Source organism: Nanorana parkeri, unplaced genomic scaffold (assembly GCF_000935625.1).
Source record: "Nanorana parkeri isolate BGI_ZX_2015 unplaced genomic scaffold, ASM93562v1 scaffold909, whole genome shotgun sequence".
Taxonomy (NCBI): domain Eukaryota; kingdom Metazoa; phylum Chordata; class Amphibia; order Anura; family Dicroglossidae; genus Nanorana; species Nanorana parkeri.
Genome location: NW_017307177.1, coordinates 69,283 through 85,536, shown reverse-complemented (window position 1 = coordinate 85,536; position 16,254 = coordinate 69,283). Strand labels below are relative to the sequence as shown.

At 40.5% G+C, this 16,254-nt stretch overlaps 1 protein-coding gene across 1 annotated transcript in view; it reads right to left on the bottom strand.

Moving 5' to 3' along the window:
• PI4KA (phosphatidylinositol 4-kinase alpha) overlaps nucleotides 1–16,254 on the bottom strand; it is a 106,100-nt gene that overhangs the window by 39,369 nt on the left and 50,477 nt on the right. The window contains 7 exon segments of the mRNA XM_018566031.1: nucleotides 1,886–1,978; nucleotides 5,012–5,131; nucleotides 5,915–6,004; nucleotides 6,166–6,249; nucleotides 8,737–8,818; nucleotides 11,408–11,532; nucleotides 15,381–15,451. Of these exon segments, the coding sequence (XP_018421533.1) occupies nucleotides 1,886–1,978; nucleotides 5,012–5,131; nucleotides 5,915–6,004; nucleotides 6,166–6,249; nucleotides 8,737–8,818; nucleotides 11,408–11,532; nucleotides 15,381–15,451 (665 nt within the window).

Here is a 16,254-nt window from a genome sequence, read left to right as displayed (position 1 = left end):
GGGTAACCAGTGCTCGGGCTTGAACCATGAGCGCGGCACCCGCTTCGGCCTCACTGCCCCAGCTGTAATTGGTCTTTAGTTTTGTGCCTAGCGTCCTTCTCCTGCAGGTGGCGATATTACCCTACAGTACATGATCCTAGATCTGTTCCCTGTGTCCTTCAATGAACGGAAGAGAAAAAATAAAATCTTTTGCCTGGAGTTGGGCTTGAAGGCGGACCAAAGAAAGGCAAATAACTCCCTGAGACAAGTGCAAGTCAAACAACAACCAGGGCCACCCACAAAATGCTCCTGATGCTAGATGTGGGTCACGCCTTAATGACCAAGGAAACATGTGGGTCCCGAGGTTACACGGGTTGAGAACCACTGCTTTAGATCATTCACTTTCCTGTGTAAAAATGAGTGCCTCTGGCATGTTTGCAGGACTAATATTGTAATTTCAGTCAGGCATGCAGACACAATGGGGGGAATTTATCAAAACTGGAGCAGCCAGAATTTGGAGCAGTTGCCCCTGGCAACCAATCAGCATCTCTCTTCAGTTTGCTCAGTTGAGATTTGAAAATGAGAGATAGAAGCAAATCTGCTCCAGTTTTGATAAATTCCCCCCAATGTGTACAGATAACATGTCCAAATTATTTCTACGGTAACAAGGAAGATTTAGTGCAAGCACCTTGCTGTGTTAGTCTGGAAAATTGATATTTGTGTTTCTGTGGAGCCCCCTTGAATCCTAGACCCAGGCTGCACATGGGGCCTTGCCTTCTGCCCAAATAGAGATAAATGTCTGACACACCCTGCCCGCTGGTGCCAAGTCTACTCTAATGTCATTCAATGGACAAATAGCAGAACTTCAGGGGCTATGAAGCTCCATACAGCAAAATGGCAGGGGGCGTGGTTTTGTTCTGGGGAGGAGGCTTAATTGCAACTTGAGGAAGTTACAGTCTAATATACAATATAGGCTTAGGCCTTGTTCACACCAAATGCAGAGCAGATCCAGTCAGGTTTCTGCACACGCACGCTAGTCTTTTAGATGCGCTTTTGACGCGTTTTTGGCTAAAAAAATTTGATGCGTTTTTGATGTGTTTGCAGATCCAGGTAAAATAGGACCTGCTGCTTTTTTTTCACCTGCTCTGGACCTGCTCTGGAACTGCACGCTGCGATGTGAACTGGAGCAAAAAATACCATTGGAATACATTGGACGCAGTTTTGATCCGGTCTGCAACTGATCTGCTCTGCACCTGCTCCGCGCTTGGTATGAACAAGGCCTTAGGGTGCAAGGGGCTCCCAAGGGATCATTCTGAAAACACAGGTACTTGCAGGCACCAAGATCTGTCTGCATCTCATCCCTCTAGTTACTGGAGGAAGATTTTAGGCCAATTCAGGTTAACATTAAGCCTTATAATGAAATAACAGATGCTAGTCTGTTGTCACTGTTGCACCAGGTACTGCTGCCAGTGGCTATTGCTCTCACTGTTGCACCATGTACTGCTGCCAGTGGCTATTGCTCTCACTGTTGCACCATGTACTGCTGCCATTGCTCTCACTGTTGCACCATGTACTGCTGCCAGTGGCTATTGCTCTCACTGTTGCACCATGTACTGCTGCCAGTGGATATTGCTCTCACTGTTGCACCATGCACTGCTGCCAGTGGATATTGCTCTCACTGTTGCACCATGCACTGCTGCCAGTGGATATTGCCGAAACCCTGACAAACGGTGCTGCCAGTTGGAAACATTTTCTGGTGATCTTCAGTGCATCATTCCCTATATCCCCACTTTCTGAGAAGAAAAAATGGCATCTTAGAGACAGGTCAGTATATGAAATCACCATGCACTTGATATGGTATAGATTCATATACTGAAAACTATGCAGAAGAACCATAGGCACCTACCTCTCCAGCGTAACGGTTGCGCAGGTTAAGAGACGCCATAAAATTGGAGTAATCCTTCTTCACGCAGGCTGGGCGCTCTGTTAGCTGAGTTGGCTGTAGGGTATGAAAAGCAACATCCAATGAAATTAACCACATGCAAGCGCTGTAATCCTGCAGAGATTTTAAAAACGGAGTTGCGGAGAGTAGAGGTGGCTGTGAGCAGAGAGAAGTGTCGCGGGGGGCTAATCGATCACACCTTCCTACTAAATATCTGCCATTAAAGATATTGCAATACCTATAGTTCAGAACATCATCCATGAATCAATTAAACACAATCTGCTTATGACAAAGATGGACATAAAAAAAAGTAGAAGATCTATTTCAACAAAACAATTTACCCTGAAAATTAAGCTGTTCAAAATGAAATGAGTGTTTCATTATTCTTAGAAACCTTACTGACAATATTGAAGCTTAGGGTTATAAATGATGTTCATGAAAAGGTATAGCTCCTCTATTTCCCCTCCTTTATGCTCATTTTTTGAAAACATTTTACCCCTTTTTTTTTTTTAACAAATAAATGTTGGAGCCATCGATGCTAAAAGTATATACAACAATGGTAGGTGAAACATTCTATAAAAGGACACTGACAATGCAACAGTGGATGCCATCACACTGCCCGGCAAGTACCCATATGTTCTTCATCTTCAAGCATAGAGGCTAACTCTCTCTCATGAAGGAACGGTTAGAGTATTGTACTGCCCATGCAGTAAGTGGAAAAGCTGGTAGCAACACAACTTTGTGGCAGTTCGGTAAGGTAAACTAAAGGAAAAAAAGAGAATTTGTTCCAGAATTGTCCACTACAATTAATTAAAGGGGCAAGGTGTAATTTCAAGGACTTTTAATTTATGACTCCAAACTTCAAGATCACCAATCTGTGCCTATGCATTATATTGTGTTTATATTACAAAACTCCCTAGTTTGTCCCATAAAATGCATGTGGTGTGCATAGTGCGCAATCTACAGCCCCCAACGATCTCCTCTCTGGCTGCGCCTGCAAGAAGACAGAAATGTTAATAGGACAACCCACCAGAGCCCCCACATAGTGTGACCATGCACCTGTCAGACTGCAGTAAAGCAGAATGCCGTCCACCATTCCAAGACAGTGTGTTAAGACTCCAGCAGCAAGACTGGAAGAAGTGGGGGAAAAAAAGCTGGCTCAGCTTAGAAGAAAGAAGACAGGCAGCATGGCAAATGGTGAGTGTTAGAACAAACCTGGAAAGGGGAAGCTGGATACTGGAGGGGAGGGCAACAACAGACAATGCATGGCAGGGACAACAGGAACACATGGGTAATGAGACCGCATCATTGGTGCACGCAATGGAAGAGAAGGCAACGGTGTTAACATTGGTGATGTGACACATTGGTGAATAATATCAAAACACACAAGTGAAAAATAAGTAAGCATGCCAACATGTAACAAAGCACTTCACAGGGAATGCTTCAGCAAACAGACATTTTTGTGATACAAATTAATGCACAGCATGCTTTACCTATGCTTTAACTGGAATTTAAAAGTGTGACAGCTAACATATACATGAATATGGACAAACAGCAAAGCTCTTATTTTGGCTAGCAGATAACTTTTTCACAAATTATCTGGGCAGCACAGAGGCGTAGTGGTTAGCACGTCTGCCTTGCAAATCCCATTCAGGTCACTATCTGTATGGAGTTTGCATGCTCTCCCTGTGCTTGTGTGGGTTTCCTCCGGGTACTCCGGTTTCCTCCCACACTCCAAAGACACGCTGGTAGGCTAATTGGTTCCTGTCTAAATTGGCCCTGTGCACATGTACAATAGGGACCTTAGATTATAAGCGCCTTGAGGGCAGGGACTATGAATGTAAAGCGCTGCATACTTTTTTTTTTTATAAATACCTGAAATAAATCAATCAATCACAGCTTAGGATAAAGGTAACACATGATCAGGCAGTGTTAGATCTTTTATACACAAATACAGCAGTTTTTTGAATAGCTACTCTTCAAGATGCTCCCTTGTTACTTCCTGTAATAATCAGTATTATGGTATGTAAACTGATCTTAACATGTCCCACAAAGGTTTCATATCTGCAGTGTTTTTACAGCAAACTAACATGTATCATTAGCCTAAATATTTAGAGGCAGATAAAGTGACTTCCTTTAGAATCACACTAGTGCTTACAAAAACGTTTAGTGGGTATGATAGGCGTTACTGTACATTATATGTCACTGTATAGCCTAACAATCATAAAACATAAATAAAAGAAACAAGTTACAACACAGTACAAATAAAGCACAAAGAGTGGAGCATGAATTGTGCACAAGCTGGGGGATTACACGGTCATGACCTACATTTTTATATCAATCAGGAATGCTAAAACGCATAAAAATGTAAAAAACTCTTTCTTCCTTAAAAGAATGATAATGTAGGACATTTAAATGTTGGTGTGCAGCACTTGTTAAAAGGGAACATGTACTGTAAAACCTTTTAATCAAATCACATACATGAAAAGAAAAGCGCACATAGGAAATAGACATTTTCGGGAGTGTCAATCTTTGTGGTCCCCCCAGCTCTCAATGGTTCTTCCTGTTGACCTCCATGTCACTACTCTCTCCTATATTGACATTGAGGTCAACTGCAGGAACCAGAAGGGGACCACGCAGATCCACACTCCTAGAAGTGGTTTCCCAGTAGACTTTGACAGACCATTTCCCTGAAATGGAGCAGCATGGAGTGGTGCGAGCAGCAGGAAAGGTATGTACACTCTTCTTTACAGCTATGTGTTTCCATAATTAATAACTAGACAATGTCACAATTAGTAACTAAGAAACATTTCTAAACAAGGAACAGTTGTGTATGCGATAAGGGAATATAGAGCTACTATACAGAGTAATTTGCCTATCTAATTTTTATCTTCTCATAGAATTATTTATAGCTCTGTATAAACTTACAGCCCACAAACCATGCCCATGGTATAATCTGCCATGCAGTTGGTGGTATTTGTGTTGTAGCAAACATATAATATTGCAGTTATGTCAGTTTATCTGCAAAAATTGAGCTTAACTGCACTCAAACTAATCATTTTGTTAAACCAGCAGTAGCGTGTTACTCACCCCTAAAGTTGTGTTCTGTCTGTTGTAGCCAGCAAAGTGCAATATGCTCTCAGTAGCCATAGCAAGGCCTGTGTGTTGAGACAGGCCAGACATCCAGTTCTGGTGCTTGTTCAAGTATTCCTGAAAGTCAAATTATAGGAAAATCTGATCTCTCAAACATCAGTCATTCATCATAGCTGCATTAACGAAATACCCCTAACTTTGAACAAAATACATCATGGATATCAATGAAGAAGCAACATGGTGATTTGTGTGTATATAAAACACAAATAGAATGCCTTGCTGTTTGATCTTTGTTAGCTGGTTTAAAAGCTTGTGGTATGTGATAAAATATTAATATATTATTATTATAATTGTTAATCGTTTTTTTTTTTAAATATGTGACAAATCTAAATAAAATACAGCTAAACATAATAATAAAAATATTTATGTGAATTTTAGTTTTAGAGTTGTCACATATTTTATATATTGGATATAAAGATATCAGTGTTTGATATGGATGTTTGTAAGTATTAATTGTTGCTTTGAATTGATGGCGAGAGCCAACAATTAGGCTGTAATTATCAGCATGGATGTCAGCTGCCTGTGGATTAACAAATGGAGCGGTGGGGAGAGAATTTGCATACAAGTAACGTAGCTGAATATACTGATGACACTCTCTGATTAAGTACAAGATGCATGAAAGGCGTAAGGGAAGCTCTCCTGGTGTTTTTCTGAAATGCCTTTTTGAAATAATAATTAGAAAAAGCACACTGACTGGAGTGCCACAATCTTTTTTTCTTTCACAATAGAGGATTGTATTGTTGTCAGCCAATGATCAGTTTGGAGTATACAATATAATGTTCATTGGTTAACTCTGTGATGTTTACCTCTGAAACATTACACAATATGGCTGCATAATACCTGCAGATGGGACTTGGTCACTGATGGTGCCCACTTCATTGCTTCTTGAAGGATCATTCCGCAGCGAGCAGCAAAGTCCTTTACAATGCTCTACAAGTAATCACAAATGTACAATGTATATTCTACAACTGGAAATGCATTAGGAAGAGGCAGTTACAATTTGCAAGAACTTTACCACAGATTTAAAAAAATTGACAAGCACAAAGTTCAGAAATGATTGGAGACCCTGTAGAGCCAGGAGAAGTTCCTACCTCTCTGGCTTCATATGTATCAGGAACAGTTATCCTGTATGGAGCATCTGGAATGTCATAATATGGTTGGTCCTTGTGAATGTCCTGAAAAAAAGTTACAAATATTTGTAAACATAGAGCTACAGTAACATTCATTAACTCATACCAACCATTGGCTTAAAGAGTCAAATTATTATAGTTCTACATCAGAAAATAAAGTTTTTTTTAATGCTAGGAGATGGAATTTGTGGGCAGAAAAAAAAATGTCCTCTCTCACCTAGCAGTTTTGTAAAATGTGTACAATTCCAGCACATTTGCAGTGCAGTGTACATGCTGGCTCACTCGCAGCATCTTACAGATGCCAGGAATGCAGTCAGATAACAGGGACAATGTAACTCATGTGCATGCATGGGAAGCAACCATACAATAGCAATGTTTAACCTGCAAAATGAGGTGGAAAATAATGTAGGCACCAGTGGACACAGCAGTCATTTATCATTGCCAAGGAGCAAACAGGCAGGCAAGTACAATTCTGCATTAAATAAACTGAATTTGTGTACACACCATGAAATCCTTTTTTGTGGAGTCCACCGAGGTTTATAGAATAAAACCATTGGGATTATACTGCTACTTGCTGGAAATTTGGACACTGGCAAACCAAAAAAAACTGTCCAGGGTATAATCCCTCCTACTATCAGCATGCTCCCGTTTTGTAACAAAATTGTACAGAGAGCATGTTCTCCTGTATGAGATGTCTCCCATATAGGACAGTGGGGAATAGGAAGCAGATTTCCGAGTTTCAAATCAAGGACTACAGGGAAGACTTATGATATTAGGAAATTTCTAACGTGTCATTCACATGCCATGTTAGCACCAATACATTGGTAGAACAACAAGGAAACTGCATGTGAGAATTGTGAGGATTTTCTTTTTGTAAAAGGATTTTTTTGTAATAGTTTACACCGCCACTTATATCTATATAAGTAGATTTCCTCATTTATAGAAAGTGTTCTAACAATTGAGGACATCCTGTGTCTGTTCAGGGGCACTACTTCTGACAGAGGAGAAGGATTTAATAGGAGGAATATCCTGGCTGAGTGAGATATAATAGGGCTGCAGAGCGTACTGAGCATGCGCCACTTCCGAGTCTTGTGATAAAATGCGTCTAGTGGGCAGAGTTTGCTGACATCATCATGTAGACCTGTGGATAGGTAGTGGTACGCAAGCTGAACGACAGGGGGGTGGTGTATACTAACGCTAGATCCTTATGTGCTTGTTAGCACATGGACATGTGGGTGTTTTTTTTTGTTTTTACTTTTGAAAAATGGCTAACAGTTTTACACTATAAAAGGTCTTTGTATTTGTTTTTTGGACTTTTTTTGGAGTCATTTGATCCACTGAAGTAGGATCCTTATTTGTGGATAGACTATAATCACAGTATCTGAATAACCACTTGGACATTGATGTATTTAATTTAATGCACAATATTGACGCAGTTGTATGATTTTAAGGAGTATTGATTAATGTTGATTAGCTATATAGTATATAGTGTTTAGTTGTTTTAGCTTTAAAGAACAGTGCATTTGATTTACTAAATTTAGACTATCACTCATCATTTAGCACAGCTGCTTTGGAGAGGGTGCTCAAGCATGGACTTGCAAGAATTACGATGATCATAAACACAAATGGGGTGTCCCTCAATGGACTCCAAGAAAAGTACTTTACGGCAAGTGTAAAAATCTGGTTTTCCTTCTTCTCCATTAAAGTGACATTAAACCCTCAGATTTTTTAACATAAAACAATACTGTAATGTGCGCCTTACTGTAATCCATGGTAGTTTCCCTTCTCTTTGCTGCTCTTCCTTTTAAATCTGTATCTGTTCTCATGCTGGGCAGAACTTCTGTTTTGCAGCAGACTGCCTTGTCTCAGGAATGGATATATGGTGTCTGTGTGTAGGTTTGTAACATGAGCCAGCACTACAGGAAGAGGCCCTGAGCTGCAAAGGGAAGTTCTCCCCAAGCATGAGAAGACATGAGGATTTAAAAGGAAGAGCAGCAAAGAGAAGGGATACTACCATGGATTACAGTAAGGCACACATTACAGTATTGGTTTATGTTAAAAAAATCTGAGGGTTTAATGTCACTTTAAGGCACAACAGCCATGCTTTTAAAGCCGGCAACCCAAATGTAGGATTGTAATTCGGCACTTGAGACAGTTTCAGGGGAGAAAGGGCATAGATCCAGGTGTACTGATCTCATGGAGCCACCAGAGCATCAACTGCTTCCCCCAGTAGATACCCACAACTGGATGCAAACTTGTCCACTTTGATGTTGGACCTGGAGGCTAGGAAATTCACATCAAGTATTCCCCAATTGTCACACAGATTCTGGAACACCTGCAGATGTAACAACCACTCCTCCATGACCAGACGCTGCCAGCTGAGGATTTCTGCCTGCCAATTGTCCATGCCTGGTAAACCTACTGTTGGTTGACCTCTTTAGCTCTATGCCACTGAATGTAAAAGTTTCCGTCTCCTGAATAATGGAATTTGTGTGAACACTGCATTATCTTACCACACAGAACCATACATACCGCACTGAGTGAGAGGGACAAGGTCTGCAATATATCCAGCATAGTTTTCAGCACTTTCCCGCTCCACAGCAAGTGAGGAAATCTACAGAGAAATTGGTAACAAAAGTAAATAATTTAGTACAAAATATACTTGGTACATTTCCAGGTAGAACACACTGCACAGGGAAGGTTAAAACATAGGCAGGCACTTAAATTGTGTGTGCGTGTATTGACTTTTTCAACATATTTGAACAGGCAAATATTAGATGTTCATTCAAACAGTTGCTTCAAATAAACGTTATATACTTCAATAAAAAACACAAGAACATGTGCTTTTTGAATCATGTACTCTACAAAAAATATCAATTGAGATAAAGGTGATATAACTGTGAAAAATAGAAGTACACTTTAGGTCTCAGAAGCTGGTATTGTACACCTAAGCAGAAATTATTTATTGAAAGCCTTTTGCTGCCTACAAGTCTGATTTGACCACTCCTCCTTGTAAAATTCCTTCAGTTTTAAAATGTGTGGGGTTTTCTTGCACGAACTGCCTGTTTCAAATCCCCACAACATTTCAATGGGAAAAAGTCTATTACTGACCATTCCTTTTAAGCAATTCCTTAGTGGATTTGCTAGTATGCTTCAGTTCATTATCATTTTGAAAAGTCCAACTTCTTTTATTTATCAAAAGATCAGCTCTTGGGTTGAATTTGCTAGGTCAGCCAGTCCTGGACAAACAAGCAGTAATTTGAAATCAACACCATGTGAAGATCATTTTCTTTACAGTAGAATGATTGATTTGATTTTTTTCAAATCCATTGTCAGACTCATAGGGATCCAGAACATTCTTTCTGAGGGCCGTAGAAAGCTCTTTTGATCTTGACATGATGACCTCACACATCAACAGAAAAGGGAACACACCACATCTTAGACATCTAAGTGTTAAATAAGACAGGTTACACCCGCATACTCCCTAAGAAGTTTCTAATCATTGCCACCTAAACTGGAACACCCAATTCTAATCCCATGGATTTAAAGTGGTGGTAAATTTAATAAAAATAAAATAAAAAATAGTCACCAGTTTGCGTTTTCACTCATTTACATTATGAGAATGGCTACATTTGTATAATGCACCACTTCGCGCAGAAAATTATTGCAATTACAAATGTTTAGGCATTCTCATGTTTGTATTGATATGACACAAAAAAGTGGAGAAAAAAAGAGCCAAATCTGACACATTCCACACAAAACTCCAGAAATGGACTGAACAAAACTATTGGCACCCTCAATTAATATTTGGTAGCACAGCCCTTAGGAAAAAATTACTGAAATCAATGGCTTCCTGTAACCATCATTGAGTTTCTTACACCTCTTTACAGAAATTTGGGAGCACTCTTCTTTTGCCAACTGCTCCAGGTCTCTCAGATTGGAAGGGTTCCCTTTCCCAACTGCTTTTTTGGGATCTCCCCACAGGTGCTCTATAGGATTCAGATCTGGACTCATGGCTGGCCAGTCCAGTACTCTCCAGCGCTTTGTCTGAAACCATTTCTGGGTGCTTTGGGTCATTGTCCTGCTGTAAGACCCATGACCTCTGACGAAGACCCAACTTTCTGACACTGAGCCCTACATTGCACCCCAGAATTAATTGTTAGTCTTCAGATTTCATAATGCCATGCACACAGTCAAGACATCCAGTGCCTAAAGCAGGAAAGCAACCCCAAAACATCAGTGAACCTCCACCATGTTTGACTGTAGGGACTGGATTTTTTTTTCTTTAAAGGCCTCATTTATTTTTCTGAAAACAGTAGAATGATGGACTTTACCAAAAAGCTGTCATTTTGTTTTGTCTGTCCACAGCACATTCTCCCAAAAGGATTTTGGCTTTTTCAGGTAAGTTTTGGCTTTATTATGTTTCTGGGGGCTCCTCCTGGGTCTCCTACCATAGCGTTCCTTATCATTCAGAAGGTGACGTATAGTGCGAGCTGACACAGTTGTACCCTGTGCCTGAAGGCCAGCTTGAATTTGTCTGGAAGTTGATGGAGGGTCTTTATCCACAATTCCAAAAATCCTTCGTTGCAATCTTTGATCAATTGGAGCATTAAGATCTCTGGAGATGGGCTTGTAACCTTGAGATTGTCCATGCTTTTCCACAAAAACATGGAATGCAATTATTTCTTGCAATTTGGAGAAGGTGCCAATAATTTTGTCCAGGCCATTTTTGGAGTTTTATGTGTAATGTGTCAGGTTTGGCTTTTTTTCTCTACTTTTTTTGTGTCATACCAATACAAACAAAAGAAATAAACATGAGGATGCCTAAACATTTGTAATTGCAACAATTTTCTGCGCAAAGTGGTGCATTGTATCTATCTCAGAGAGCACATGTGACAAATCATTACCCACTGGGGGTTTTCTAGACAGAGAAGCAGAGCACAGCTATAGTAGTTTTCTTTCAAGCAGGTCATCTGACAGCAGACAGAGGGGGAGGATTTACTGCTCTGCCTCATTCACATGTTTGTAAATTTCAGCTTGTGCTACTGATCTCTGTAAACGTTTGCCTTTTTATCATAGGCAGTAAGGAGAAGCTGGAATCTGTAAAACGGAGTCTGCTAACTTGATATAATAATAATAAAAAAAATATTTTCACTTTCATATGTACCTAAATAAAGAAAAAGACTACACATGTGTTACTCACTTGTCTACCAGTCCAGATAAATATTTGTCTGCCACGCGTCTGATGCGCTTATGAATGTGATTGAAATTGACCAACAGGAATTGAGCGTGCCGTTCCAATTCTTCCTCATTCTCTTTTGTTTTAGGCTGTAAAAAAAATGTAAAAAAACACAAACTCTAGCTAATGGTAGATTTGATGCAACAGTGAGGTGTTTTTATACTTTTTATAATTTAAAGAAAATCATCAACTAAACAAAATCCAAATCTAAAAAGAGACCACAAAACAGAATCCCAGTGCAACTTCACAATGCAATTTTCTGTGGAAGAAATAAAAAGTGACTGTTTAGGGCAGGGGTGGGGACGCTAGTGTGACGCTGTAGACTGAAAAGGGTGATCCGCCCTTCCCCGCCTGCAGCGTCAGCCACATTCGGCCCTGCCCACTCCGCCCCTCCCCATGGCGTGTACCTGCATTTTATTCATTAACATAAAGAAAAAAGTCAGTGTGAGCAGTAACCAGTGTAATCTGACCAGGATTCATCTTAGAATGGGCAGACAAATAGAAAGTGATCACTGATTTGTTTCCATATGCCACCTCTGCATTGCACTATATTGTTTTTTTGTAGCCCCCTTTCTGTGCTAATGCCTCAGGTAGTACCTACATCAGTGACGAGTACCAGAGATTGATAATATGCCACAAAGTATAAAGTAAGTATATTGTGATGCTTCCTGACTATTTATAGGGCCTTGGATACCCAGTTTGATGAATTATAAAAGAGAGTAGCAAAGATATACTTCTGGCAGATAGCACAGGTCTCCATTTAATAAGCAGTGCTTTCCTTGTCCAGGCCATTTTTCAATCTGAAGTACTTAATAGTTCTGAATTACTAGTGTCTGTATTGTTTTTGTGTGCTGTTGCTTGGAGCAGTAATAAGTCTATAAATAAATTTCACTTACAATGCGACCTACATTCCATTCTCCCTCTTGCCTGAGATACGCAATTCAGTGTTGTTCTAACTAAGATGATTCCTTATAACTGTGCACAGCCAGTAGCCCGGATGGATTCCAGAACACGTGGCACAATGCCTGCGTTTCGGTCCAGTGCGATCGCAAAAAATAGTGCAAGCAGCATTTTTTGCCATTGCACTGGGCCAGAACGCAGGCAATTCAAGCACCCCTGGTTTAGGGTATACATGTGACTGCAACCATCATATGCAGGGCTCGAAAATCCACTCGTCTGCTCGTCTGTGACGAGCAGACAGTGGAGCCCGACGAGCAGCTTCCAGGCCGGCTGCTGTAATTACACGGCCGGCCGGGAGCTTTACAGTCAAGCGATCGAGCGTCTATATAGACGCTCAATCGCTTGTGTCAGAAGCTGTCACTGCCGTTGCCGGTCCCGAGATCCGCTGTGCCCGATGCGGCCGGGACCGGCACGGCTCTGTGACAGGAGATCAAAGGGAGTTCAGTACACGAACTCCCTTTGATCTCCTCTCAGTCCCCGAATGCAGGAAGTGATGTATATTACATCACTTCCTGCATTCAGTGTCACTCTCCAGCTAGAGAAGCTGATGAAGCCGATCTCTGCCTCATCAGCTTCTCTGGGGGTCCCTAGGTGACTTTAGGGTCTTGGAGACCCCTGATGTCTCCATTAAGAGGACCTGTCATGTAAATTAGCTATCCCATAGGGGGCTTCTTAGCCCCCCATGTAATAGCAATAAAGTTGTGTTAAAAAAAAAATAAATATAAAAATTAAAGAATCATAAAAAAATAAATAAAGAAGCATAAAAAAAAATTAAAAAAGAAAACATTTTTTTAAGTCCCCCGCCCCCCACATACACACGTAGATATGCGTCGGGTGCGCCTACGTGCGAAAACGACGATTGCGCCTATTGTGCTGCACATGTTACATATCGCCGCAAATGTCGGAGTGAGAGCAATAATTCTAGAGCCATCAATCACTGATAACACTAAACTGATGAGCAGTAAAAGCATTTTAATCGTCGCGTATGGGCGTTTTTTGCGATTTTGCGGGCGCACGCAATTTTAAGGCTTGACATGTTTGGTGTCTATTTACACGACGTGACCCCGACTTTTATGTTGTACTAAAAATATGGGTAAGAATAAATGTTTTATAACATAGGGAAACTTTTTCTTTTTCTTTTACATTTATGGTACTTTTTTCATTATAAAGTAAAAACAAATAAACCCCCCGTGGGGTCACAAAACAAAGCTCTATCTGTCCCCAAATTTTTTTAACATATATTGCAAGGCTATAGTCCGGTCATGCTGACTGGTGAAATTTTTGACTGACTGGTGAGACACCGCCAAATTTTTCAAGCCCTGATCATATGCAAGTATTCAATATTGTGTCAATAGTCAAATGTGTGACCTAGTGGACCAGATGATCTATTTGAAGACAAAAACCTCTTTAAGGGTTTATGTTGACAGGATTTTGTTCACTTCAGAACTGCTTTGCTCCTCCATACAAGTCAATTAAAATACAAAAGCATGTAAAATACAAATTTGCATCTGCATTTAATTCTAAATCATCTCAGAATCGCTTAAAATGATGTCAAAAGCACCTTACATTTGTAAAGCTTACTGACACTGCCCATAAAGCATTTTTAGTTTTTGGTGTTTTTTTTTTAACTGTCTAACAGGTCTGGAAGAGTTTCAAAGCACTACTGGTTTAAAAAAAAAAAAGCTGAATTTTTCATCTTTGCCACCAAAAGTGTTTGCTTGTCATCTAAGGAGATGCCACACTTAACAACTCAAAAAAAAAGAAAGCTGTGAGGAAAAGGAAATCAACCTCTTTCTGTCACAGTACCGTCCAACAGTTCAAGTGACACCACTCTCCACATATTTCTAAGTGTTCTCTGCAGTCCTATGCAAGAACAGACTGCAGGGCATATTCTGCAAGGTAATTAATAAAACGTAAAATGTCTGCACAGTATTTTCAGTGATGTCATTCAATTTTTGGAGAGGGTAAACTGCAGCACATTTAAATGCTTCCATAAATGTATTGTTGAAAGAACAAACTCCTAAGGGCACCTAGAAAATATTATTAGGTCTGTTTCTCTTTTTAAACATCGACAAGCTTCCATGGCAGCCAGCCCACTACCAGCTTCCCTGACCCATAGTGAAACGTGGAACGTGGGCCAGAGCAAGCTTCCATGGGAGCTGGATGCAGTTTGCAGACAGAAGGACTTCCTTATTCAGGGTTACCAGAGGGCTGGACACAGAAATAAAAATACATTACAAGGCAAGTATCATTATATATTATTTTCTCCACAGGATCAGTTTAAAGCCCATTTCCACCTTTGCAGAAGTATTTTTTTTAAAAACATATGCCGGCAATGTACACGGAGTATACATGAAGGAGCACTATGCAGTTGCTGTATATGAGCACATAAACTAACTATGTTTTGTGCTCCTCATGTCCTCCTTCAGCTCCTTTTGAAATGGCCGCCTCTGTGCTTTGCAAGCAATCTGTGTATTTAAACACTCTCTGTGTATGGGGGAGAGTGTATTTAAACACTCTCCCCCCTTCATTTGTATTAATAGAGGAAACCCCCCCCCCCCAGACAGTGTGTTGTGACCTGGAAAGGCAGAGCTGGTGTGCAGTGATCTTGTTACAATGACTCACAGGGAGGGGGATCAGCTGCTTTACAACATGACCCCAGTGTCAGACTGAGTTTACCGTGGACAAAATTTTACATTTTTAGGACTCAGGCCTACTAAAAAGTCCATAAAAAGGAAGCTAACCATCAATGTGATTCATGAAACTGTACACACATATACATCACTGCACCTCTACATTATCACAATAAATGCTAATTACTTACAAAAGGTGAAAATGGGCTTCAAACTTGATTCTGAGATCTCAGTGCCTCCAGTGGTCCTTCGTGAACATTTTATTTGCACACTTTTAGCATATTTGTATATTGGTGGTACGACATAAACCTAACAGGCACACAAGGCTATAGTTGAACTTTTACCTTATCAGCCATCACTGCTAGAAAGGCATCAAATACTTTATCAGCTACAGCAATAATGCACTGCATCATCCCTGCAAAACAAAGAAAAGGTAGTTGAACTTGGTAATCTTTTAAATGAAACAGAATAATCCGCGTATTTTGCACTCCATAAGGCGCACCTGACCATAGGACGCAGGGAGGGTAGGGTTCTGTGACAGCTGAGACAGGTGGCACTGTGATTAGAGCACCACGGTCTCAGTGGTCACACAGAGCAGACGACCGTTCTTCGTCTGCTCTACGGGCTCTATGGTGAGCTCAGAAAAGGGGGGCCCCAAAAACCACGGCAGGGGGTGCCCTGGACACGATAGCTACCGCTCGATTTGATACAAGTGATCTGATTAGATCACTTGTATTAAACGGCTCCCACTGCACATTTAGCTCTGCTTGTCCGGAGCAGGGCTAAATGTACAAAATAACGACTCGCCTGGCGCCCGAAACTGCATGTCCTGGGCGTCAGGTGATAGGGATTCGCTCCATAAGACGCACAGACATTTTTGCCCGCCTTTTGGGGGGGGGGGGGGGGAAAGTGCGTCTTATGGAGTGAAAAATACTGTATTTTACAGATAAGAGTGATGCATGATTTTGTAAAAGAGTAAAATGTAATATAAACAAGTTAATATATCGAATTGTCATAATGTTTATCTGAAAGCCATTTATATTTTATAATTTAATATACAGCTTTGAAGAATCTCCCTCTAGTGGCAATTATTGTGCCCCACACCCTAATCATCACCTAAAATGTACAATTTAAACTAGTCTTTAATAAATATGGATACCACTTATGTATTATAAAATTATATATATATTTTTATATATAAGCCTAACCCAGAATTAC